Source organism: Puma concolor, chromosome B2 (assembly GCF_028749965.1).
Source record: "Puma concolor isolate L17-30 chromosome B2, mPumCon1.1.hap2, whole genome shotgun sequence".
Classification (NCBI taxonomy): domain Eukaryota; kingdom Metazoa; phylum Chordata; class Mammalia; order Carnivora; family Felidae; genus Puma; species Puma concolor.
The window spans coordinates 125661410-125689186 of NC_141671.1; the positions used below are offsets into that span (position 1 = coordinate 125661410).

Below are 27777 nucleotides of genomic sequence, written 5' to 3' on the forward strand. Positions count from 1 at the left end.
GGGAGGGGCAGAGAGAGAGGGAGACACAGAATGTGAAACAGGCTCCAGGCTCTGAGCCATCAGCCCAGAGCCCGACGCGGGGCTCGAACTCACGGACCGCGAGATCGTGACCTGGCTGAAGTCGGACGCTTAACCGACTGCGCCACCCAGGCGCCCCAGCTATGTGATTTCTAAAGAATATCACATGGGACCTTGATTTGCTGTTATAAAAATGGGTAGAAATGAAATTGCACATGTATTTAGTGCCAAGGTAGCTGAAAAATGAACCAAGTGATATCACTAAGTTGAGAATTTGCTGAACACAAGACAGTGGCTGACTCTGTCTCTAAAAAAGCCTTGAGCAGGACAACACATGCACTTGTAGGGTTTTCCTGAGTTCAGATTTCATTAATTTTATCATCTGTAGAAAGGTACGCTCTCTAGCAATGTTCCTCTCAGTATTTAAAAGTGATAGGGGACGTGGACAAAGTTTACTTTTGTTAATATAGCACACAAGTCATGCCACACACGCTTGTTACTTTATTCTATTAGTTAAGGATCTCTGGGTTGAAAGTGACAGAAGTTTAGTGAAAGTTAAAGTAAGGGGGAAAGGCAAATTATTTGCTTGCTCCAAGCCAGAGTTCAGCAGGTTGACTAATAGTGCTGCCAGATTTACTTGCATACCATCAGAAATCTCTTTCTCCACCTCTGCTCTGCTTTCTTTACGTTCACTTTATTCACGAATGGGCTTTCTCTTTCTGGCGGCAAAGTTGGTCTGTGTGGCAGCTCCATATCTAGCTGATCCTTACTGTTCACCATCCCAGAGGAGACAGCAGGCTTCTGTATCCCACTCTCAATATTTGAAAAGAAGTCTGATTGACCCACCGAAGATAAATCCCACCAGGGGAAGACACCGTGCACGTGTGCGGGAGACCCCTTTGATAAGGTGACAAACAGGGGCAACGGAAGAAGAACAGAGCTACGGGGGCTGTCTTGCGGCAATCTTGGGGTCAGTGGATGAAATGAGGGGTGACTGCAAAGACGGACCAGCTACGCAGTGTCCACCTTAGCTGCTGTATGCCTCTTCTCACCATCACCCACCTTCCTAGACCTCTCACGGGATCATCAGCCTTGGGTACTGTATGATTTCAAGGGCAGGGAAAATTCTTGCTATTAGTCTGCAGAGCAACTTGGAAATGGAATTTACCAACAAGTGAAGTTTGCCAATCACTGTATAGACCTAAGAGATCTTTCCAGTGATTACATACGTTCCAACTGTGCCTGTCTCTGAAAGTAGAGACAGTATGTTCCAGCTGCACAGTATGTCTGGAATTAGTTTTACTCAAGGCAAAGTATACTGCTCCTGATTAATTTTTTATAGATAAAAAGCCCCAATCCAAGTATCTGGCAGAACTGGCTCATGGTTGCTTTCTGTCACCAATGGGGGGGTCAGAAAGGAGGAAGGCTTAGACAGGGGAATTGGGGCATTCCATGGGAATGCCCGATGGACCAGTCCCTGCCCACATCAGGCCCAGGAGTAAGAGAGGCTAGCTATCACTGAAGTGGTGAAAGGGACTGAGGTCTTAGCTTTAAAAAATTTGACACTTTGGGGGCATTGGGGTCAAGCTCCCTCCCCCTGGATCACCCTCATTCTGTAGAGATCAATTTTGGTTGTTCAGTCTGGGCAACACCAAGCACTGAGTTTTGTAGTCAGTTCTGTTACTGTTTAGAGACAGAGGCCCACTTTCCTTTCAGGGGCATGTGGTCCCAACCAGCACGATAAAATAGACAAAAGAAAATCCACTGAAACAACGAAAAAATATTCTCTTCTCTTCTCCAAGTTCACTTATGTCCCTGGGTAAATGGCAGATAAGTAAAGGGAATCACAGAGTCTGGTGTAAGAATTTCCGTGGTTCCAATTCTAAAAGACTTGTCTAGACTTCATTCTAAATCAGCTCTTTAAGTCATAAGGTTGTTTTGTTGCTGTCATTGTTGTTGATTTTGGTTCTGGTTTTTTGATTTATTTGTTTTTTGCCTTGAAAACATTGGGTCTTCTGTTACAAAATAAATTTCTGAATTTTTTCTTGAAAATCAAGATACCATACAAATTATTGAGACTAGCCTTAGAAGCAACTTGGAGATGGTATTTTCCAACTAGTGAAAGTTTGCCAATACCCGTATAGACTTAGATCTTTCCAGTGGATACATACTTTCCAACCATGCATGACAAATAGGTGCTATATTGGTGCTGCTCTACTTGTCTCTGAGAGCAGATGGCTACTCACCAGCTGCCCAGCTGTCCCATTAGATCTTCTGGCCCCCACTGCTCTCTTGTCCTAAAGACCAATACTTGCCCTTCTATATACCGACTGACATTACAGAAAAAAAAAGTCCTGAAGTTCAACAGAGCAAAACTGACATTTAAAAAAAGGTATTTTAACTAGGAAACTAAAGGGATATCTGTATGTACCAAATCCCAGAGGAAGTTCTAGAGGGTCTGATAAAAAGCGCTTAAGCTATGGAGTAGATAGATGTGGTCTATTGACCTTATCAAATCACAACCTCTCAGATGTTCGCCTATAAGGTGAGTGACCATCTATTTCATGATAACCATGACTGCCTTGTGGCCAAGTGTGAGGGCTAAAGATACAGTGTGGACTGCAAATGTGGACTTGTACAGACTGAAGCCTGGACCTGCTGAGGGATGTGCCTGGAGAAATGACCATCCCTTCATCCAGTTTTATGGTTAGTTCTTGGTATTGGGCTGAGATTGTCTCTAGATCTGTGCTCAAATTCATTTTTTTCTGACCATATGGGAGAGCAATGAAACTAATTCTCTAGCTCCTATTCTGTCTCTTATTCTCTCCCTCCATGCAATTCTGGTAATTTTTAATCCACCTATTATTGTGTGCAATTGTGTATAACCCGAACCAATTACTGTATTGTTATCACGTTTAGGAGCAGTTTTCATGAGGAACTGTACAAATATTCTATGATATGTATCTCTTCACAAGAAGGACAACCTTAAACACACATACAAGACTGAGCCCAAAGTGGAGAAGGCAGCTTTTTGTTGCCTAACCTGAGCATTAGGCCAGACCTTTGCTCAGGGGGCAGTGGAGCTTCTGGAAGGTCACTGTTGGGTTTTCTTTGGCCCTATAATCTCCACTCACACCAGTCCCTCTTCCAAATAAACCTACCACCCACTGTATGCTTTCAGCTTCAAGCCAACTTCTCTACCTGGTCCCCAACCACCCTCCATACCCCCCCCACTCAAACTGTCATTCATAACATCCTTGTGCAGAGAGAAGGCAATGGTGCCACCAGCAAGGACCCTTTGCCAGGAGGGTTGAGTGGTAAGTGTGGTATAAATTGGAGTCAAAATTTCTTTTCACTTTGTTGCTGAAAGGTATTTACTTGATTTTGAGAATAAGGATGAATAATTTTAGGGTAATATTAAGAAACAAAACAAAACAAACACAGAAAAGAAACCTTTAATGTGAGTATGTATTAAATGAGGGAAATTGTATTGCATAGGATTCCTTTGGTATTTAGATGTTATTGTCAATATTAATCTAGATACTAATCCAGAGATCATGAGAAGTCTTTTTTTCAAATGCTATTTGTATTTACATAGAATAGAAGTTGAAAGAAAATATTGGCTCATTAAGTGGAAATATTTTGTAACAGAAAATGAATGTATGAAAAAGTACATTCATATAAAATAGGAAATCCATGGAAAATATTCATTCATGTAAAAGTTCCATTTATGTAAAAATTGGCATATCTATGTCAAGTGAACTGTCTCAATAGTGAGTGAAAAAGAATTGCTTCAAGATTGCTTTTATCTGTAGCACTCTCTTAAAAAAAATTAATCCAACTCTCTTTTGTTAAATGTCTACTATTACCTTGTCTCTTAAATGTTTATTCAGCTGTCTTAGAACAATGCAGGCTGTGGTTGGGATGTTACATTCAGAGACAAAGTTCCGCATTCAGAGAGGACTTTATTCTTTGCCTCCTCTTTAAATTCTAATGTTTTGAGCCATGTTGCTTAAATTAGTTTACCAGTAAAATGTAAAGGAAGAAAGAATGGGTAAACAAAGAGTTCCCCAAGGTGTAATTAATGGTGAACACCGCCTCAAGAAAATATAAGCACAACTTTCAGTGAGATCCTTCAAACATGAGCCATCCCGCTCTCAGAGAGTTTTGATTTCCATATTGTGGAGCACTCCAGAACCCTTCAAGGAAGTTCCACACATTTCTCTTCACTTCTCCGACTTCTTTTGTCTAGCATGGGCTGGTACATTTCAGCCACTACACAGTAAGCAGTGTGAGGTGCCAGAACTCCAATTTCAACAACTCTGTGAGCTCCTTCATATACCTTTTGTTCCTGTACATAAAGGGAAAAGTAAGATGACAAATGGCTTTCAGTTAGTCACTGATTTGCTCTATTATTAAGAAGTTGTCCACGGTCTCGGTAGTGGTTGGATTATAGGGTTTCTTCCCAGACACATCCTCTTTCTCCAGAGTCCTAGTTCAGAGCCTGATAAAGGGACAGGTCATGGCTGTGTACATGCGACATAAGGGCTGTTGACTGGTTGACTCAATGGCCAGAATCCCTTTTCCAAGAATTTATGCTGTGCAGTGAGGAAAATGGAGGAGACTTGGAGACCACTGTAGACATGCAACATGTGGCCAGAGACACGGATCAGGATCCTTTAAGACTCTCTTCTCTATCCGTCCTTCCCTGTCCCTTCAAAGCCCGGCAGCACTTTATTTCCTGTTTCTTCCTGTCCCTAAGATCACTTGTTTATTGGGAGTTTTATTAAGCTCCTCCCTTCCCTCTCCCCTTTTCTATTTGAACCAGTTTGAGTGAGTTTCTGTTCCTTACAACAATAGGAACCTTGTCTTAGATGGACACCAAAAAGGAACATTCAATTAACTATGAAACAAGATAAAGGCACATATGGTGGATTAAAATACTATAACAAAATTGGCCTAAATATATAATGCTGTGATCCAAAAGCTACTTAAAAAGAGTGTATAAAATCCATAAAAATTAGTATTTGTGGTCATCAAATGGAATTAAATATTGTTAACACCAATCTTTAGATATGCACCAATCTTTAGATAGTCACTTTAATTTCTTCAGATTAACTAGGCAGGATGAAGTGGAGACCAGCTGAGCAAAGGCACAAACACACACACACACACACACACACACACACACACACACACACACAAACATCTGATGGTGATGCCAGTCACAAATTGCTTATCAATGAGGGTGGAAGTGAAAAGGAATTGAAAAAAAAAAGGTAAAGAAAAGTAAAAGGAACTGAGTGGCAAAAGAATGGACATACTTTAGAGCTAAAATGTTACTTAAATGAATAAAAGAAAAATACCAAACTTACCTATTCACCTGAACTTACCTTTCCTATTGAATTGTTAATTATAAAGACTCGATATACTAGCTCATAGTAATTTTCTATTGATACATTTTTTCCTTTTTGGTCTCTATATGGTAAACCTGGAGCATGAAGAATCACCAACAAAGATCCATTAACTTGAGTTATATTCATGACTGGAGGATCAATTTTCGCTGGAGAAAGAATGGGAAAATTTGACAAATCATTAAAATAACGTAATATTTCACATGGACACATTATACATAATAACAAGTCACTACTAAGTTCAGAGATCTGGTAAAAATCATTATGAAGAGATACTCTGACACCTAAAATATGCATGTCTGAGAATTCTCTTTAAAGATAATTTTTTATTTGCAAAGACTGGTACCTCCTGATTCAGCTTTGAGAGGACATTTATCAATCATTTCCCCAACTCATAGTGATTGTTTTGTAAAATGAGGTGTAAAAAGTTATTTGGGTGGAGATTTCAAATATTTTGTAGGTTCTTAAAGATGTGAAATTTCAAAGCAGCGTTAAAACCATTTGAAGACTTGTTGTTATAAAATTAATTCAACAGGGTTATGTTACGTACTATGGAAGAGCATGGCAAGGATCCAGAGAGAGAATTTTCGGTCCTTGCATTTTGATATGATTAACCAGATCATTATGAACTAGGAAAGAAAATTGGATAAATTAACACTTTAATTTTCTTCAGATTAACTAACGGCAATTCTAGGAAGAATTAATTCTATGATGGATTTGTTGTTGTCTTCCTTTTTGGTATTCGTTACATATTTTCAGTTTGTAAATTCATATCTTTTATAATTCTTGAAAATCAACCATTCTTGATAGATAAGAATGATGATAGCTAGACAGCTAGACAGCTAGACAGACAAGTGCATAAAGAGCTATATATGCTTTTCTTCTGGAATTTCAGTTCAACACCTGTTAGAATTTCTTACTTGATTCTCTATATATCTTAACTTTGGTTTTTCCATCTGTTTTCCTCAGCAGAGTATTCTGAATGGCTTTTTCAGACCTGTCTTCCAATCCACCAATTTACTATTCAGCCATGTCTGAACTGGTCTTTAAGTCTCCAAATTATTTTTTTTTCATTTCAATGATTTTTTTTTTCATTTTGATGAGCTCTGGGTCTTTTTCAATCTATCTGGTCCTAAAAAATAATATTTTGCCTTTGATTATGCTTTTATTTTCTCTGTTATATCTTTAAACTTATTTATTTTGCTATATGCTTCCACTATTATAAGTACTTGAAGTGCTAGTAAGGTAGATGACTATTTCTTCCAAACTTGCTTATATTGATCTACTCCCTTGTGTTTTTGTTGTTGAGCACATGTTTAAAGTTGATTCTTTTTTTGCTGCTTTGGTTTGGATTTTTTGATCTAATTTAACTTAATTTTCTTTTTAAATCGGGGGACAGTGTGAAATTCCCCACGAACAGAAATTGTGCAGCTGAGTTCCCCTGCTTGAGGAAATTGCAGGTGTCAGAAAGACCTGAGTGCTTTGGATGACCTCTGCCTTGAGAGAACCATGTGATCATGGTATCTCCTCTGCCATGTAAGTATGAATTTTAAAATTAAAAAAATTAATGTCTATTTATTTATTTTGAGAGAGAGAGAGAGAGAGCACAGCAGGGGAGGGGCAGAGAGAGAGACACACACACACAGAATCCGAAGCAGGCTCCAGGCTCTGAGCTGTCAGCACAGAGCCCGATGTGGGGCTTGAACCCACAAACCATGAGATCATGACCTGAGCCAAAGTCGGACACTCAACCAACTAAGCCACCCAGACATCCCTGAATTTTTAAATTTTAAATAAACTTTCATTAGCCTATAAGATAGATACTGACAAATAAGTAAATCATATGGCTCAACAAATCTTTACAAATAAACACTCCTGAATAGCCATCATCCAGATTAAGAAACATTACTAGCACCCTAGAAACCTCCTTCATGTTTTCTCCAATTACTTAACCCCAGAAGACAACTACAATTGTACTGATTTCTATGACCGCATATATCAGTTTTTGAAACCATGCAATATACACTTCTTTGTGACTGGTTTCTTTTTCTCTCTCTATATATATATCTAGATCTAGGTCTATAGAGAGATATAGATATAGATAGATATAGGTATATAGATATATAGTTATATAGATATATAGATATAGTAATAGGTATGGATATAGATATAGGTAGATACAGACACAGATACTTAAATTATGGGCTGAATTGTGTCCCCTGCAAATTCATAGGATGAAGTCCTAAGCCCCCTGTACCTCGGAATATGACCCTGTTTGGAGACAGGGACTTGGAAGCGGTTAATTAAAGTAAAATGAAGCCATATTGACTTCATGGGTGGTATTGGTGGGCTTTACTCCAATATGACTGGTGTCCTTATAGGAAGACACGGACATGCGTGGGCACAGAGGATGACCATGTGAGGACACAGAGAAAGAAAGAGAGAAAGAAAGAGAGAAAGCCAAGCCAAGGAAGAGAGGCCTTAGAAGAAACCAAACCTGCTGATACTTTGGTGTTGGACTTCTGGCTGAAGAACTGTGGGAAAACAAATTTTTGTTGTGTCACCCAGGGAATCTATGGTATTCCGTGACAGCCCTACCAAACTAACGTATATATTATGTAGCATATATATACTAATCAATATTGTTGCATGTATCAAGAGTTCATTCTTTTGATTGCTATGTAGTATTTTTTTTTTAATGTTGATTCATTTCTGAGTGACAGAGCATGAGCAGAGGAGGGGCAGAGAGAGAGGAAGACAGAGGATCCGAAGCAGGCTCTGTGCTGACAGCAGCAAGCCTGGTGTGGGGCTCAAACTCACGAACTGCGAGATCATGACCTGAGCTGAAGTCGGACAGTCAACTGACTGAGCCACCCAGGGGCCTCTATGTAGTATTTAATTATATGTATATCACAATTTATCTATTGACAGGCTTAGGTTGTTTTATGTAGGTTTAGTTTTTATAGATATTTGCATGCTTCAGGAGACCCACCAATTTATATTCCCTTTAGTGGCATATGAAAGTTCCCATTGTTCACATTCTAACATTTGGCATTATTATTTTTTAAAAAATTAATTTGGGCTATTCTGGGAAGTGTGTTTCGTTGTGTTCATTGTGTTTTTAAGTTGCATTTCCCTGACGACTAATGGAGTTTCACGTGTTTATTGGCCATTTGGATGTCCTCTTCTGCGAACAGCTGTTCCAGTCTTTTGCCCATTTTTTTAAATTGGTTTCCTCGTCTTCTTCTAATTAATTCGTAAGAGTTCTTTGTACATTCTGAGCACGGTTCGTTGTCAAATATAGCACTGTGAATATCTTCTCTCTGGGATTTGTGTTTTCATTATTTTAATGGTACGTTTTGATAAACAGAAGTTCTTAATTTTCGTGTAGTTCAATTTATCAGTTATTTCCTTCATCAGTAGCACTTTTTGGGGATCTGGCTATGCCAAAGCCATGAAAATATTCTCCCATGTTGTGTTACAGAATAGGAGGCAGCAAATATTCTCTGTAAAGGGCCAGATAATAAATACTTCAGGCTTTCAGGCCGCATATGTCTGTGGTAACTGCTCAACTTCGCCATGGCTTGCAGTGCAAAAACAGTCACAGGCAAAATGTAAATGAATGGGTGTGACTGTGTTACAAAAAAACTTTATTTACAAAATTAGAAGCAGGCAATTTGGCTCACAAGCTGTAGTTGCTAAGTTTTATTGTTTTCGTCCAGCCAGACTCGGTTTTGTAAATGGATGACATAGGGGAACAAGACTTATTATTTTTCCAACTGATCTAATCTCGTTTAGACCATAGTGATGCCACTGAACTAAACTATGAACATAAATCAAATGATCGTATATGTGGGTTGTGTTGCTTCTCAACACTGTATTTGGTTTTGTGTCTGCAGGGTATCCCTGTGGCACCATCAACCTGGTACAATCTCAAGATGGTGTTTTCTGAAACTCAAAAGTTCGATATATTTGAATCTCAAGCCTTTATGAATTTAGGAAACACCTGACTGCTGACAGAGTGGAGACAAAAACACACAACCTCCTTTGTTTCCTCTCTTTCTCAGAAGGGCTCTCCCTAGTCTGTTCTTTTATTTATAGGAGCTCTTCGAGGGTCTAAGATTTTATGAGGGTACTAGTTGTAACTCCCCACCTTGTGTAGACCTACAGCCTTGTCTCCTGCCCCAGGGGTGGGGGCTGTTACCACTTAGGGTCTAGTTCCCAAGTCTGGGAAAATGCCCTCAAGGACAGCAAGGCTTCCCTTTGTTTCCCCTCTGGTTTTCCCTCTGGTTCCAGTTACTTTGCTTTGGAGGCCCAGGAGATTTCCTTTATTTTCTTTTATGTTCTTCTGTAGAGTTAAAAAAAAGGTTATGTTTTATCCAGACTTTCTAAGCATTTTAGAAGAGGACAGTTTCTACCATCACAAACCCCCACCCCATCCCATTTACTCTGAAACCAAAAGTTGTTAATTCACTTTTCAATTGTCGGAAATTTTGCCTAATTGTTTTGAAGGTGAAGGATTTCCCCCTTTTTTACACTTTAATTTTGTGAAGTGGTTGATATTTAATCCTGTTTGTGATTTCCTTGCTCCAAATTTGAGTGATCAAGTTACCGTAGACCCCTTGTCTGTCTCTTGCAAGGTGAGAAGAGTTACTGCTTTTTGTAGGCTAGTTTAATGTATGTTTAATGTTCTCCTGGATAAAAAACATATTTCTAACATTCTTGTCACATATCTAACACCAAGAAAACAAAAACCAAAAAAAAAAAAAAAAAAAAATCCAGTCCTCTTTTTAAAATGTGACTCAGAGTTTAGACTTACTTCAATTGGTAGACATTAGTTAAAGATGAATAATGGCAAGGTTAAATACTACTGTGTATTTTCTTTCTCACTAATGTATTTATACATAAACTGATAATCCTTGCCCCTTCTGGCCCAAGCTGTTATTATTGAAGAATTTTCTTTTAATTATATGCATGCAGAGCCTGTCCTTTGAATGTATGCATTCATTATCTTAAATTTTTATTGTTTAATGTGATATTTAACCTTAAATACAGGTGAAGTATATATTTCCAGTGTTGGCCTAGAATTCCAGTGAGCCCAGCTGCAGATATCACAGGAGCTCCTACTGTGTGGTCCATGATGCTTAGCTTTGTAACTGAGTGACCATTCTTGACCCATGCACTGAATTGTGATTTTGTTACAATGGACAATTTAAGATTACTTCATCTCCCAAGACCAATTCATTCGACTGCTCTCTCCTTGAAGCATTAGCCTCCCGGAGCATTCACAAATATAATGGACTCACTGGTTTCCTCCTACTTTGTACTCAGGCATCCTTTAAATACTTGGACTTATTCAACTCTCCTCAATACTTTCTGCCTAGACAATCCTATCAATGCCCATTGTACTACATGCAAATGACTCACAAGTTTGTGTCTAATAGAGTCCTGGATCTGTATAGCTATTTCCCTTAGATATCTGAAAAGCATGTTAAACTCAACATATTCGAAATTGACTTATGCTCTCCATTATTCTGCATCCCATCAAACTGGTCTTTTCCCATCGAGTGGCATCCAAAAATATCTCAGTGATTCATCCGGTTATGCAAGCCAGAAGCTTGGAAGTCATCTTTGACATTTACCTTCTTCCTTACTTCTTTATGCAACCCATCTCCAGGCCCTGCCAATTTTTCCTACCAAATGTCCCTTCAATGATAAATTTTCTATAGTCCTTTCCATTATTCTAATTTAAGCCAAATCCTGTCTCTTACAGGCCAGTACAGGAACTCACTAACTCACTTCCCTGTATCCAGTCTCTTTGTTTTCTGATCTGTACTTCCCAAATACAGCCAAATTGATCTTTCCAATACACAAATCTGATCACATCATCCCCTGATTAAAATCACTTTATATCTTTCTGGAGGATGCTATAACTTCTTAATGAGAAAATTCTCATTCCTGGTCTATCTCTCCAGTCCCATCTTATTTCACAGCCCCTCTGCCTGCCCCTCATCACCATGCAGCTGTCTTTCAGTCTCTTGTACCTGTCAGGCTTCCTCCTGCTAGAGGGCCTTTGCCAATGCTATTCCCTTTGCCTGGACTTGTCCACCTTTTCTTATCTAGTTAACTTCTATTCATCTTTAGATACCATCTCAAGTGTCATTTCCCCAGACATGCTTTTCCTGACATCCCTGATCATATCCCTCCTTGACTAGGCTCTCATAGCACTGTGGGTCTGTTTTGTGCCACCTGTCATTGGTATCATTTTATGTTTATTTGTATTATTATTTTATTAAAGTCTGTCTTCCCTGTTGAACAGGAATCTCTATGAAGAAAGAAACTTCTTTGTGTCTTCTGTGCTTGCTATTTTCTCCCCAGGACCTAGTACAATGCCCAGAACGTAGGAATTGCTTTATAAATACTTGCTGAAGGCATAAAGTCATTCAGCCATTACTGAATGATTTTTAAGTCATTCCATTAGAAACTCAGATCTATTCCAAAACTCCACAACTATTTTCAATTCAAGAAAATATGGCTTAAATAAGACTAAAATCATATTGAGCCTCAAATGCTGCTTTAACTTAAGTTTTTTTTTTTTTTTTTTTTTTAATGTTGCGTTGTCCCTAGATAGATACCAGGAGTCAGAACTCCTTAACCTAAAGCAACACCCTGTTGTTCAGAAATGGATCTCACATTAAGTCAGTGCATCCAGTTGATTCATTAGGCCTGTATCATAGACTCTAGGAACATGCTGTTCTATTATCCCTAACAACATGCTTTTCAAAACATTTTTTTCAGAAAGCCTCAGGACCTGTGGCAGGAGAGGCAAACAAAGCTGGAGGTAAGGAAACAGGCAAGTGAGCAGGGCTCTTGCTGTCTCTTCAACAAGAGTAGCTCCAGTTTTGACTATGTGATGCACTGCTTTCTTACTCTTCTTCTTAAGTGGTCTTGGAAGAAGGTTTTTGTTGTTTTTTAGAGGTTTGTTCCTTCCTGGGGCAGTCATACAGAAAGAACACAAAACCTTCTTAATGCAACACTATCTCAATTTAGGTAGAATTGAGTCAAAACTTCAGCTCATCTCAGCCAACATCTTTGGCTAATCTTACCAACTAGCCTAACGGATCACACTCAAGAAAGCTTTGTTTGAGAAATAAATTTGAAGTTGACCCCATCTGTAGGTTTGAATATAGTAATTAAACTACTCTGCAAATTCCCCTCAGTGCTGTGTATCAGCCTAGTTGTGCAGTCTCCTTTCCTCCACCAGAGAATTGCTGAAGTGAATTGGGCTTCACTCTCAAGTTATTCCAAGAAATACTGTACTGGAGGCCATGGGTAGTTTACTCAATTGCCATTCTATTCTCTTACTGGTTGAAGATTTGCAAAACTAAAGATGTCTTTTTCTAAATTCAATTCCATCTAGCATTCTGGACATGATCTAATTAGTTTGGATTTAATTGGACATTACACTAGTTAAGGTCATTAGGGTGAGATTTGGAAGCAATGATGCTACCAGTTTTATGATAAATCTTTCATCCTTTCCCAGAGGGTAATTGTGAATTGGAGAAAGGTAAGTATAGACTCTGGCCAGTAATGGGACCCTGGTTCTCAGTTGATGATAATTTCTGGGGACTCAGAATACCTCTTATAGTGCATTCTTATAGTGGTCAGGCAATGAAAGTAAATTTAATAAGATATACACCACAACTGACAGAATTCATTTCCATTCTGGTTCCCTGATCTGTGGCATGGGAGTTATGATGGGATGAAAGGCCAAGTGGAAGCCAATGGAATTTCTCTTTTGAACAAAATTTGTCCATCAAAAACACCTTGAGAAATGCCGGGGTAGTGAAATGTGTCACTTCTCCCACTTAAGTCATTTATTTGAATTGTACCCTCCTCTCCCCAAACCATGGATCTTAAATAATTAAAGAGATAATTGTACATGTACTCAGGTGACGACCATGGTGTAATTGCTATTCAGTTACAGTGTCTCTGTTCTGGAGCCAATCAATAGAGCTATTGTTTGGGGGAATTTTTTCCTCCTTTCGTCCAATAATTAGAAAGCATCAGAACAATTTCTTTTCACTTGGCTTTCATTGTCATCTGGATCTTTATCACATACAGTCTACAGAGTCTTTGATATTTTTACCACGGGATATCATGACACTGATTGGACTTGGTATGCCTAGAGTTCTAGGCACTATAGATGCTTGAGTAAGAAACATGTTATAGAAACATGTTGGAGTAAGAAACACGTTGGAGCTATATTTCCTCTGGGGTTTGTTGAGACATTTCCTCTCAAGTGAAAGACAAGCTATTTCACTTTGCATCCCCTACTGCTAAGAAAGGTTCACTGGGTTTGTTGGGCCTCTATGCATTTTGTAGGAAACACATACCGTATTTAGATGTGCTATCCATTTGCAAAGTAACCCATAAGATTTTCAGCTTTGAGAAGGACCCAGACTAAATGACAGACTTCTCAACTAGTTCATGTTGCAAACAAGCTACTCTACCACTTGTCTTTTATGATCCAGAAAATCCAATAATCTTCAAAGTATCTGTGACAGATCAGGATGCTATTTAGAGACTGTGGCAATTCTAAGTCCCTGGATGTTTTGGAACAAAGTCATACCCACTTTAGGAAACAACTATGTTTCTTTTGAAAAAAGCTCCAGATTTCCTTGTTCCTGAACCCTGATAGAAAATGAATGCTTGAATCAAGGGATATCAAGGAGCCATGTGGTCTGAGTTTCCTATCACAAACTGGATGTCCTCTGATACAGAAACTCATAAAATGCACAAAAACATGCCAACAGTAAGTGGAAACAGATTATAGGAGTCTAGCCTCTAGCAGGTCTTAACATCAAATTAATTCACAAAAGTAGGTGGTTTATCCTCTCAGCACAACTACACATACTGTCTTATCACTTCTTCCTCCTTTATAGTTATGGCATCTTGAGGAGTCCCCTATGACTAGTTAAGAAGAAAAAAAAGAAGCCTGTTTCCCAGAAGGTTCTGCATGACATGATGACACTGGCCAGAAGTGGACTGCTACAACATTATATACACTCAGTTGGTGGCAGGAGGTCTGGGTAAGAGGTATGTGGAGGGACCCTGAAGCAAATATTTCTGTGTCCATATGAATGCAAAGCAAAATACACCTACCAAAAGGAAGCGTTCAAAAATCTAGGTGGATATGAATTTGCAAGGGACCCAGAATAGCCAAAATAATCTTGAAAAAAAGAAGAACAAAGTAGGAGGGCTCACACTTTTCAATTGCAAAGTCTGTTCCCAAGCAATAGTAATTAAGGCAGTGTGGTACTGGCACAAGGATAGGTGTATAGATCATTGGAATCAAAGTGAGAACTTAAAAATAAACCCACAGGTCTATGATTAACTTTTTTTCACCAAGAGCACCAAGACCATTTGGAGGGAAAAGAATAGTCTTTTCAACAAATGACACTAGAACAACTGGATAGCCATTTATAAAAGAAGGAAGGTGGACCTTTACCTCACACCATATATAAAAATGAACTCGATGGAAAAAGATCAAAATGTAAGAGCCAAATCTATAAAACTCTTTTAAAAACTTCAGATAAACCTCCACAGCCTTAGCTTTGGCAAGAGATTCGTAGATATTGAACCAAAAGCACAAGCAACAGGGAAAAAATAGATTGACCTCATAAAAATTTAAAAAAATTTGTGTTTCAAATCACTCCACCAAGAAAGTGGAAAGACAAACCATAGAATGGGAGAAAATATTTGAAAATCATATATCTGACTAAGGACTGGTATCCATAATATATTAAGAGCTCTTACAACTCAATAATAAAAAGACAATCTAATTTAATAATGAGCAAAGGAGCTAAATAGCTAATTCTCCAAGAGACGTTTGCAAACAGCCAATATGTACACGAAGAGATACTCAACACCATTAATCATCAGGGCAATGCAAATCAAAACCACACGAGATACCACTTCATACCCACTAGGACAGCTATAATCAAAAGGTTAGGTAAGTGTTGCTAAGGACGTGAAGAAATCATAACCCTCATACACCGCTGATGGGAATGTAAAATGGTGCAGCTGCTTTGGAAAACAGTCTGGCAGTTCCTCAAAGGATTAAACCTAAAGTCACTATGAGGTCTAGGGATTCTACTCCTACGTATACACCTACAAGAAATAAAATCATTTGTTTACACACAAACTTGACACGAGTGTTCATAGAAACACTATCATAGCCAAAATGGAAAAACAATTCAGATGTCTATCAGCTGAGCAAACTGTGGCATATTCATATACTAGAACATTATTCAGCCACAAAAAGAAGTGAAGTGCTGATACACGTTACAACATGAATGAACTTTAAAAACATTATGCTAGGTGAAAGTGGCCTACCATGAAAGACCACATATTATATGATTCCACTCACGTGAATTGTCCAGAACTGAGAACTCTATAGATATAGAAAGTAGATTAGTCATTGCCTTGAGCTAAGGGACTGGAGAAATGAGAGAATAGGATGGTGATAGCCGAAGAGTGGGGCGTTTCTTTCTGAGGTGATGAAAATGTTCTAAAATGGACTATAGGTGATGGTTGTAATGTCTGTGAATACACTAAAAACCGCTGAATTGTACACATGATATAGGGAAGGTAAGGGGTGCCAATTATATCTCAACAAAGTTGTTTTAAAAACTCCAGGTGGAGGCAGTGAAAACTCATTTCCCCAGTGTCTCATACTTGCTCCATAGGCTCATGAGCAAAATGGTTGTGTGAAAGGAACGGAGACTTTATATAGATTTAACAACATGGACTTCCCTTTTCAAAGCTGGATTGACACCACTGAATAGAAGAGGACCAGTGCTGAACCCCTAGTATAGTTCACTTTATATAGTAGATATATATATATATATATATATATATATATATATATTTTATCCCTTCCAACAGGGAGGGGAAAAGAGACAGGGGAATAGACACTTTTCTGATTATAGATTTGTCTTCTCTGCATCAACGCTTTAATCAGCAGCCCCCCTGACCACCCACCATGAATGTAATGGATGCCTTATTCATGAGCATAGTACCTGACGAGACGTTGTTTATGACGGAAGAACTAAGTCAATGTGGAAGAGGCGAAGTCACTCTCATACCCACAGGAGTATTTGACCTTCTGATATATCCCATCACTTAGAAACCCCTGGTTTTATGGGAAGGTAAAGTGGCTAATTGAAAACTCAGTTTGAGAGCACCTTGTGAAGTTGAATGTGAACTGGTATATGCTCTAATCTTGTGACCAATATATGGTGCTATTTCTTCCGTAGACAGCACTCACCAGTCTAGGATATAAGAAGTGGAAATGGGAGGGGCAATTCTTGCTGTGAAACATGATGAGCAACTCATGAAATGGCTTGTTTCCAATACACTTGATTAGAACAAAAATGGTTTCAAAAAATTGGAAATTGAGACCGCCTCCTGACTCTTTGGAGCTCTTTATGCCATTTAAGCAACACGGAGAAAATGAGATCCTGTGTTGTCTAGGGCAATTGGTTCTGACTCTCCAGGGGAAGCAGAGCTGCTATATACACAACAGGGTCAGGTAGAAGTCTGCTGAGTGTCCCCTGGGATGCCTCTTAGAACTCCTACTTTCCGTGATAAAAATTAATGTAAAATTATGTTCAACTAATATGGTAAAGATTAAAAAGACTTAAACTCCTCAAGAGTGAAGAGCTGAGGTGCTACCTGGAAAGAAAGCAAATGTTGAGTTAATAATGAGAAAAGTTATAAATATTAACTACAGCTACATGACTAGTCGCAGTTTTAAGGACTGTTGTAGATATCCATATTTTCTTTCTTGTTTTGTTATGCATGTTTTTGTACATGTAAATTAAGCGCTTTCCTTTTACTCTTTCCCTTTTGTTCACTATTTTATATAAGGTCGGTTGGTCATGGTTTCTTATAACTTATATTTTAGGTTATATTATTCTAGGACTATGACTGAGAAAAAGAGTATATGTCATTGAGGAATGGATACAAGAACAAGCTTTTGGTCTTCCCTTTGGGGAGATGACTAAAAGTCTTAATTTTGTCAACAGAGAATCTTTCTGAAGAGTATTTTCAAGAACTTATTCCCCATGCTCAGAAAAGGACTAGACTTCTTTCTTAGTGTCTAAAACTACTTTTTTGTCCTAGCAGGTAACAATTGGGTAGCAGGCTAGACTATGAGCTCTGCAGTCAGATGCCATAGAATGTGAATCCTGACTTGGGTTGTACAGGCCATGAGACCTGGCCACCTACTGGAGCCTCTGTGCCTTGGTTTTGTGGGCTATAAAATAAAGATAGTAAAAGCCATCTTTGGGGGTTGTTCTGAGAATTAGATCAAAAGAGATGATGGTGTAGACCTCAGCAAAGCACAGGGCCTGCTCTATGGGGCTCCTTGGGGTCAGGAAGAGCAAATGTAAAGGAACTCCATGGAACTCACTTTCCCACCAGGGAGTGAAGCGCTGCGTCATGGTCCAGCCTGAGCGGATCCCAGCCGAGATGGTCCTCACCCTTCCATAGTAAGGTTCCTGTATATCTGATGTTTCATTGGTAAGGTCACAAAAGGATTCGAGAATACCCCAACAGTCCTCTTTATTTTTCCATTGTCTCTGTCCATACCTATAGAAGGAAAAGACAAAAATCTGAGGGTTTTTTTTTCTTCCCATTGAAGGAGTCATCCATTTTTTTCAGTCTATGAATATTTTTTTTTTAATTTTTTTTTTCAACGTTTATTTATTTTTGGGACAGAGAGAGACAGAGCATGAACGGGGGAGGGGCGGAGAGAGAGAGGGAGACACAGAATCGGAAACAGGCTCCAGGCTCTGAGCCATCAGCCCAGAGCCTGACGCGGGGCTCGAACTCACGGACCGCGACCTGGCTGAAGTCGGACGCTCAACCGACTGCGCCACCCAGGCGCCCCAGTCTATGAATATTTTAAATGGGTTGAGATTTGTCCTCCAACATCAGCACCCCTGTGAAAGCTTATGGCTACTCTCATCAAGTATCTTTTACAAATATTTTATTCTTATTAATCCAAGTGTTATCTTGCTGAAAGAAAAACTCCACACAGACACCTTCTGTATCCATAGCAAAGGGGTTTCAGGGTTTTTAATACTTAGTGAAGTTATTCTTCTAGTATATGAACCAACTTCCACTTTTGAGTACTAGCGTCCCACATCCTTAATGCTTCTGAGGTTTCAACCCTGTGGTTTTCTTCACTTCTCATCAGCCTGCTGTTGAGTAACGTGGCTGATTCTGAGAAGTCGCTACCACTTTTTATCTCAGGTGTTGCTTACCCAACACATCTGGTCACTATTTTTGTTGAAAATGGGGCAGGGGTTAATAGTGAGGAAATCCTGTAATTAGCAACTAGGTGTGAAGGAGGGGAGCCCATGATAGAAAGGTCTGAGTCAAAGAAACAGGTTGACTCAGCCCAGGACTATGGGACGATGTAACAGCAACAGGGAAGATTAAAGCTTCCCTTCCTTTCCCGTCACAAATCAGAAAAGACACAGGAAGACGATGGTGGAAACAGAGTGGAAATTAGAAGCTGGGGTGAAAGTCTTCCCAAAATGTTTGTGGAAAGACTTGAAATCTAGCTTTCTGGCCATATAATGAGGAATACTTCTGGCCTCTATACTCTGTAAACTATATAATGGCAACAGTGGCATTTTATCAAAGGACACCATTAGAGCAAAACCAGTGACATAAATTGAATACAGTTTGATGTCTTTCAATTGTCATTTATTGTTGAGACATTGTCTTTGCTAGCTACATTTAGTTGTTGTGGTTGGCTTCTCTTCTAACGTGGCAGCTCATTTCTTGTCTTATCCCAAAGGCATGTATATTAACAGTAGACCCACATGGATGGAATAGTACCATGTGCTTTCACCAAGTGAAAGATCTCAAAAAATATAAATCTGCATTGTGCTCTTGAAAATATGATATAGAGAGGAATGGATCCAGGCATTCTGAGTCTCATACAAGTTTGGGAGTATTCTTTAAGAAAAAAAAAAACATGGGGCGCCTGGGTGGCGTAGTCGGTTAAGCGTCCGACTTCAGCCAGGTCACGATCTCGCGGTCCGTGAGTTCGAGCCCCGCGTCGGGCTCTGGGCTGATGGCTCAGAGCCTGGAGCCTGTTTCCGATTCTGTGTCTCCCTCTCTCTCTGCCCCTCCCCCGTTCATGCTCTGTCTCTCTCTGTCCCAAAAATAAATAAAAAACGTTGAAAAAAAAATTAAAAAAAAAAAGAAAGAAAAAAACATTAAAAATATAAAATCCTCCCATGGGATCTTAAAGTTTAATCTTCATTAGTTTCATGGTAAAACAACTTCTAATCCAATTTTAACATTGGACCATAAACAGGCCCTATTTATACCGCCTAAGGGGGAAGTATAAAAAAAATCCCTATATTCTATATGCTGGAGTATCTCCAACTATGCACAAATCTGTTTTTAGAATGGAACAGTTTTTATTGGAAAGATGCATAAATTTTACAGCTGCTACACAAAATATGTTGAGAAAAGCAGCAGTATTTAGAGACTGAGAAACTTCTGGAAATAGTTCTTATGAGGTTAGCAAGAGGTTAATTAATGGGAAGATCTGACCTCAAGCCTACCCCCATGCTCGAGAGACACGGAATAAAAATTATGGAATAAAAAGTGTGATGTTGGTCCACAGCTACATCTGATGTTCTGAATTTCTAAGAAAAAACTCATGGGAGCGAAAGTGCAATATCTCCTGTCTCAGTATCTCTCATCCAGCATCTTAAACTGTGAAAGAGAAGGAGGAGGCTCGGAAAACCCCAAGAAGTGTATGAGTGGGAAAACCCGCCATTTGCAAATCAGGAGCTTGTGTGTCCAAGGCCTGGATCCAGGGAAGGAATTGATTGCATCTGATGTTTTTTTTGTTTTAATTTTTTTTAAACTTTATTTATTTTTGAGAGAGAGAGAGAGAGAGAGAGAGAGAGAGAGTGTGAGCAGGGGAGGAGCAGAGAGAGAGGGAGACACAGAATCCCAAGCAGGCTCCAGGCTCCGAGCTGTCAGCACAGAGCCCGACAAGGGGCTCGAACTCGCGAACTGTGAGATCATGACCTGAGCCGAAGCCAACCGACCTGAGCCACCCAGGCGCCCCTATTGTATCTGAGTTTTGATAACAATCCACCAGAAACATCCTGAAGAGCCCAGAGAAGAGCATGCAGCAGCACGCTCTGGTTTGTGTTTGTGCTTACAGGAGCCATACGTTTCTGAAAAGAATTTTCTAAATTTTCAAAAATGGCTTTTCAATTACAAAATATACTGTGTACACTCATGTCCATGTGTCCCACAGCTTGTTCACCGATTATCAATAGCATCAAGTTAGTTGAGTGCCTACTATGAGCTAAACTATGTGCTTCCAACATTCACTAGATAAATATGTACTGAGAGGCCTCTATGTGCCGGGCTCCGTCGTGAAGCCAAAGGCTTGGCCTGTAAGATCTCGGCGCTGGGTCTCCAAGGGATGAAGCATCTCCCCAACAGACTCACATCATCATGCATTTTGTGTCCCCAAGGAGACACGGCACTCCTGTCCCCACCTCTGCTTCTCAACCTCTCTGAAACTGAGAAAAAGATCCTAACGCTCCACTGCATTCTCGAACATGAAATTCTAGTGACCATCTCCATCAGCTGGAGGAAACGCTAATTACTTACATTTTATACTGTACGAAATAGATACTGCTGTTGCTGGTACAAGCCCTCCCAGGCTGCCAGTGCAAAATGTTGTGGAAATTTCGAGACTGAAAATGTACTCGCTGAGGCATCAGGGATTCATGGGCTGACTGGGTTTCTGGAATAAAAAGAGAAGGAAAAACATTGAACACGGATACAGGCACGATTGTTATTAGCACTACTTTTCAGTGTAATACCGGCATCAGGATCTCCTAAAATAGTTGCTGTAAGTGCAGGTGGTGGAGGTGAAACCTAGAAGCCGACATTTTGGACCTTGAATGCGACGATTTTTATGCACACTAAAGTTTCAGAAAAACTGTGTTCCTGACTACACAAACGTAAGGGATATCCTCCCACCCCATTCCCAAGCTCCAGAGGAAGTAAATGGCAGCGAAGAAAATATTGTCCTCAGGTCCTTCCATGATGGCAAAGGAATATAATGACCAAGATGAAAAGCGCCACACCAAGGCCACTCACCCACCTTCCTTATTATTTTATTTTATTTTATTTTATTTTATTTTATTTTATTTTATTTTATTTATTTTTTAAATATAATTTATTGTCAAATTGGCTACCATACAATGTGTAAAGTGTGTTCTTGGTTTTTGGGGTAGATTCCCATGGTTCATCACTTACATACAACACCTAGTGCTCATCCCAACAAGTGCCCCCTCAATGCCCATCACCCATTTTCCCCTCTCCCCCACACTCCCATCCACCCTCAGTTTGTTCTCTGTATTTAAGAGTCTCTTATGGTTTGCCTCCCTCTCTCTCCATTTGTAACTATTTTTTCCCCTTCCCTTCTCCCATGGGAACCAAACCTTCCCCCTTCTGTTAAGTTTCTCAAGATCCACATATGAGTGAAAACATATGGTACCTGTCTTTCTCTGACTGACTTATTTCACTTAGCATAATACTCTTCAGTCCCATCCATGCTGCTGCAAATGGCATGATTTCATTCTTTCTCATTGCCAAGTAGTATTCCATTGTATATATAAACCACATCTTCTTTATCCATTCATCAGTTGATGGATATTTGGGCTCTTTCCATAATTTGGCTATTGTTGAAAGTGCTGCTAGAAACATTGGGATACATGTGCCCCTATGAATCAGCACTCCTGCATCCTTGGGATAAATTCCCAGTAGTGCTATTGCTGGGTTGTAAGATAGTTCTATTTTCAATTTTTTGAGGAACCTCCACACTGTTTTCCAGAGCAGGTGCACCAGTTTGCATTCCCACCAGCAGTGCAAGGGGTTCCCGTTTCTCCACATCCTCTCCAGCATCTGTTGTTTCCAGAATTGTTAATTTTAGCCACTCTGACCCATGTGAGGTAGTATCTCAGTGTGGTTTGATTTGTATTTCCCTGATGAGGAGTGACGTTGAGCATCTTTTCATGTGTCTGTTGGTCATCTGGATGTCTTCTTTGGAAAAGTGTCTATTCATGTCTTCTGCCCATTTCTTCACTGGATTATTTGTTTTTCAGGTGTTGAGTTTGGTAAGTTCTTTATAGATTTTGGATACTAACCCTTTATCCGATACGTCATTTGCAAATACCTTTTCTCATTCTGTCGGTTGCCTTTTAGTTTTGCTGATTGTTTCCTTCACCGTGCAGAAACTTTTTATCTTGATGAGATCCCAATAGTTCATTTTTGCCTTTAATTCCCTTGACTTCCGAGATATGTCGAGCAAAAAATTACTGTGGCTGAGGTCAAAGAGGTTGTTGCCTCCTTTCTCCTCTAGGGTTTTGATAGTTTCCTGTTTCACATTTAAGTCTTTCATCCATTTTGAGTTTATTTTTGTGTATGGTGTAAGAAAGTGGCCCAGTTTCATTCTTCTGCATGTTGCTATCCAGTTCTCCCAGCACCATTTGCTAAAAAGACTGTTTTTTTTTCCCCCACTAGATACTCTTTCCTGCTTTGTCAAAGATTAACTGTCCATACATTTGTGGGTACAATTCTGGGTTCTCTATTCTATTCCATTGGTCTACGTGTCTGTTTTTGTGCCAATATCATACTGTCTTGATGATTACAGCTTTGTAGTAGAGGTTAAAGTCTGGGATTCTGATGCCTCCTGTTTTGGTTTTCTTTTTCAATTTTACTTTGGCTATTTAGGGTCTTTTGTGGTTCCATACAAATTTTAGGATTGTTTGTTCTAGGTTTGAGAAGAATGCCGGTGCAATTTTGATTGGGATTGCATTGAATATGTAGATTGCTTTGGGTAGTATTGACATTTTAACAATATTCTCCCAATCCATGAGCATGGAATGTGTTTCCATTTCTTTGTGTCTTCTTCAATTTCCTTCACAAATTTTCTATAGTTTTCAGCATACAGATCTTTTACATCTTTGGTTAGGCTTATTCCTAGGTATTTTATGATTCTTGGGGCAATTGTAAATGGGATCGATTTCTTGATTTCTCTTTCTGTTGCTTCATTATTGGTGTATAGAAATGCAATTGATTTCTGTACATGGATTTTGTACCCTGTGACTTTGCTGAATTCATGTATCAGTTCCAACAGCCTTTTGGTGGAGTCTTTCGGGTTTTCCATGTAGAGTATCATGCTGTCTGCGAAAAGTGAAAGTTTGACTTCTTCTTTGTCAATTTTGATGCCTTTTATTTCCTTTTGTTGCCTGATTGCTGATGCTAGAACTTCCAACACTATGTTAAACAACAGTGGTGAGACTGGACATCCCTGTCGTGTTCCTGATCTTAAGGGGAAAGCTCTCAGTTTTTCCCCATTGAGGATGATATTAGCTGTGGGCTTTTCATCTATGGCTTTTATGATGTTTAAGTATGTTCCTTCTATCCTGACTTTCTTGAGGGTTTTTTTTAAAGGAATCACCCACCTTCCTAGGAGCCATTATGTTACGGCTACACTGAGACAAAATCTGGCCTGGGACCATTTTTGACTCTAGGAACTCAGCCCAGAACTCGGTTTCTCCTTTCTCAGGTTCTTTCTCAGTCTCTGCGTCTTGCCTTATCGGCCTCTAACCTCTACCAGGTGACCTGGCTTTATTTCAGGTAGATGAGCCTTTGCCGCCCCAGTCCTAAATGGCTGCACTTATCAGTTTGCATCTTGGCTCCAAGAACCCAAGCATAATTGCTGAGATGAACCTGTCCGTGCTATCAAGGGAGACTGCCCAAGACCCTGTTGTGTTCTGAAAAGAGTCTCGGCAATAATTGTGGCAGGAGAGGGGATAATTGTGTATTGGCGTGGCTTGTGCTTTCCTCCACAACTGATTGAATGAGTGACCCAATCTCACCTGCATTCAGTCCTATGGAAGCAAGGGATCTTGACAAAATTTTGTTCTAGAGTCTGCAGGAAACTAGAATATGGCACTAAAATATGCCTCTTTGACATAAAAAATACTGTGAGCTGAAGGCAATTAAGAAGCAGCAAACACAGGAAAACTCTCTCCCTTGTCTGCCTAAAGGCAAGATACAAATTCTCTTTTTACTGGAGACAGACTTATCAGCCCAGAACGGCACCATGGGAGTCTGCAAACAAACCTTCTTCCATTAATTTCCTCCCATACATTTCCCTTACCACAGTCTGCCGCCCTTGGAAGCCTACAACTGCTTTCCTGTGTCCTGTCATATCCCTGCAAAGGTATTGTTCTTCGTCAAAGATGCTAGATAAGCTGAAATGCTATTGAGTTACTCTTTGCTTATGTTCCTCCCTCGTGATGGGCACTGCACGCGTTAATAAACAATTTGTTTTTCTCTTGTTAATCTGTCTTTTCATTAAGGAGTCCCAGCTCAAAGCCTAAGATGGGCAGACTTGAAGTTTTGCCTCCCAACAAGTGCAAATTTTCTGATCAGGGATAGGAAGTCCAGCAGAAGGAGAGGACGTCGGGAAATATATCCTGCTTTTTTCCCTGGGTACATCTTCCACCCCTCACCCCTCCAGGGTGGCCTCCTGACTCCTGCTTCCCCCTGCTTTGTGTGGTCCCGCCTGAGGATCCCTGCACTGGCCCTTGCTCTCCCCGCATGCGTCATTTCTTTACCTCCTTCAAGTGTTTGCTCAAAAATCACTGAGATGTCAGAACATACTTCTGAGCCCTGAGCCCCTGATCTCAGCTCTGAACATTTAAGATTTGTTACAGTCTAATAAAGGAGGCTGTTTCCTTACGTATTTGTTTTTACCAACCAAATACTTTTATTTGGTTTGTTTGCTTTTATTTTTCTTTTTTGGAACTCCTCCAGTGCATCAAATGCTGGTGTGTTCATGGTAAGAGTCTACGGCCAGCGTTGATTTTTCTCACGGGCATCACTACCGGATCAATCCTGTATAGCACGTAAGCATTCCAGAAGTCTCAGGACACGATGCACACAATTTCCTAGAGGCTGCGCCTAGGGCTGATCTGCCACCCCGAGGAGTGTCGGCTCAATGCACTTTATGTCCTCCGTCTCTGGATTTCTTTTCTCACTTTTACACCACCACCTCCGCCACCACCAACAATAATAGCAAATCTCAGTGCCGGCACCGAGCGCTTGTACCTGCATTAACTCACGTAACCTGCCCAGCTCTTCTCTGAGAGAGGTACTCTTGCGGTCTCCCTCTTCCAGACAAAATCGGTGAGGCTGATTTTGTACCCAAGCATCTGGCTACAGGGCCTGCCTGTCACCCACCACAGAAACCAAAAGCAGAGCCTCCCTCAGGAGAGAGAAGTTAATGGTGGGGGAAGAAAAAAACACTGCACTGAGAGCCTGAGGATATTCTTTCTCCTCCTCTTTCCCTCCTCCTCCTTCTGGCTGGCATTCACTGATCACTGGACATGTATGAACATCAAACATTTATCAGGCACCGTGCTGGAAGCTTTATGTCTCATTTCGTATTCACAACCACCTAATAAGGTAGGCATTTTTAATACATGTTACAGATGGGGAAGCTGAGGCTTAAAGACTTTGTGGATCTTGCCCAAAGTTACAGGCCTGGTAACATGTAGAGCCTGAATCATTTTGGTAGTGCTTGAATTCCTGCCATATTTGGCTAAACAAGCCCTTGCTTATTGCCGCAGACCAAAGGTGCACTGTACTCAAATCCACACCTTTCTGAAAGAAGAGGGATTGAATTGTTTTTATGTTACCAGCCACTGAGTATAGTCTTAGAACAGTTACTTGAACCATTTACACTGAGAGGTACCTGTTAACTGGGGGGGTTTAATGGCCTTGATCAGAGGTGTCTTGGGGTAAGATGTTCTCTGCTCTTGAAAAGTCCTCTGTGAAAACCAACAGCAAATTCTTACATGTAGCTTATGGTCTCTATTCTGTGCCAGGCACTGTTCTAAGCACTCAGTATATATTAACTGATTTATTCCTCCCAGTGACTTACAATCCCCTTTCTACAGATGAGGACGTTGAGGCACAAGGGGGCCAAGTCAATTGCCCCAGGTTTTCTAGATGGTAAACGACAGAGCTGGGATCCAGACTCGGGCAGTCTGGCTTAGGGGGCTGCTCATAATCACCATGCCACAGTGTCCCTTGAAGGCAAAGGAAGCGCTAAGGAGACAGAGAGGTGGGTGTCCCTATGTCCTGGGTGAAGTTTCTTGAATGCCTCCTCTTTGGTAGCTACTTATTAAGGCCGCATGGCGTTAGTCAGGCTGCAGACAGAAGTTGACCCCCTGTCTGTTCTGATCATTTCACGACAGAAGAAAGCTGACATTTTTACAAAGCCCAGAGAAGCACCAGTGCCGTTTCTAACAGTCCCTTGAGCAGACTCAGAAGACAAAGCCGTGAACAATTAAAAAGAAATGAAGCACTTACCCACTACACCAGTCAGGAGGAAACTGATGAGGAAGCCTAGAAAGCAATGTTTAGGCGTCATGGTTGCAATGCGACCGGTCAGACAACCAGTGCTGCCCTCAATGAGAGCACAGCTCTGGACAGAAGAGGAAACTGTAGAATCCTCATGCCGGACATCCCCTCGTGGGTTTAAGCGGTTCCTTGAAGGAACTACAATTTCATTTTTTAAATACATTATATTACTTATTATTTTGAGATTCTTATAAAAGAATAAAAAACCACCAAAAGATAGGTGCACTAAGTCACTTCAGTGTGGCAGCTTGTTTTTGTTGGGACTGGGACTTAGTTAGCTTTGAAAAGCCAGAACACTGAGGATTGGCGGAATGGAGGGCAGGGTGGGGCAGAAATTGTGCAAGGCACTCAAAGGTGAGGGAATAAAACAAGTCCTGAGCCTTCAGGGAATCTAGCCTCGGGAGGCAGAGAAGCTGCCTGCCAGTCACCAGGACTTGACTGGCAGAGTGATTCCCGAGAATTGAACGTGGCAGGTGTAGCTATCTGGGCTCCTGGCAGTGGATTGAGCTGGTCGGGTCTCTGGGAGATTCTTCCTTTTCCTCCCTTCTTGGAAGCTCTCTGACTAGCCTCCCTGGTACCTCACACCCTCCATACCCTCTGGCTCTCCACAGAGCTCCCTGCCCTACTGGTCAGTCTTCCCAGTCCATGATGGCCTTGGGCCCCACTCAACTCATGCTTTTTCTTTTCCATGCCCACCCTCCATTTCCAGCAAGCTGATAAAGATTTCGAGCTGTCAGACTAAATGTACCCTTAAAAGGTTGAGTGTGGAGAACAATCGTTCTGA

The 27777-nt window shown here is 40.4% G+C and overlaps 1 protein-coding gene and 1 pseudogene across 1 annotated transcript; both read right to left on the reverse strand.

The window, feature by feature from the left end:
- Positions 1 to 3457: 3457 nt before the first annotated feature.
- IL22RA2 (interleukin 22 receptor subunit alpha 2) lies at positions 3458 to 27261 on the reverse strand. The gene is made up of 5 exons (XM_086707965.1): positions 26943 to 27261; positions 21159 to 21294; positions 17911 to 18089; positions 5412 to 5581; positions 3458 to 4369 (listed from the first exon to the last, which is right to left on the reverse strand). The coding sequence occupies exons 1-5, from the start codon at positions 27154 to 27156 to the stop codon at positions 4220 to 4222; spliced, it is 849 nt and encodes a 282-aa protein (XP_086564091.1). The 5' UTR covers positions 27157 to 27261; the 3' UTR covers positions 3458 to 4219.
- Positions 6823 to 6976, reverse strand: LOC112862989 (U1 spliceosomal RNA; annotated as a pseudogene).
- Positions 27262 to 27777: the final 516 nt, after the last annotated feature.

Excerpts from the sequence above, each read along its gene's own strand:
- IL22RA2 (XM_086707965.1), bottom strand. The coding sequence starts at position 27,156 with ATGTATTTAAAAAATGAAATTGTAGTTCCTTCAAGGAACCGCTTAAAC. Across the intron at positions 5,582-17,910 it reads CTTCACTCCCTGGTGGGAAA|CGAAAATTGATCCTCCAGTC; the intron begins GTGAGTTCCATG and ends TTCTTTCTCCAG. Across the intron at positions 4,370-5,411 it reads TTAACAATTCAATAGGAAAG|GAACAAAAGGTATATGAAGG; the intron begins GTAAGTTCAGGT and ends CTTTATGTACAG.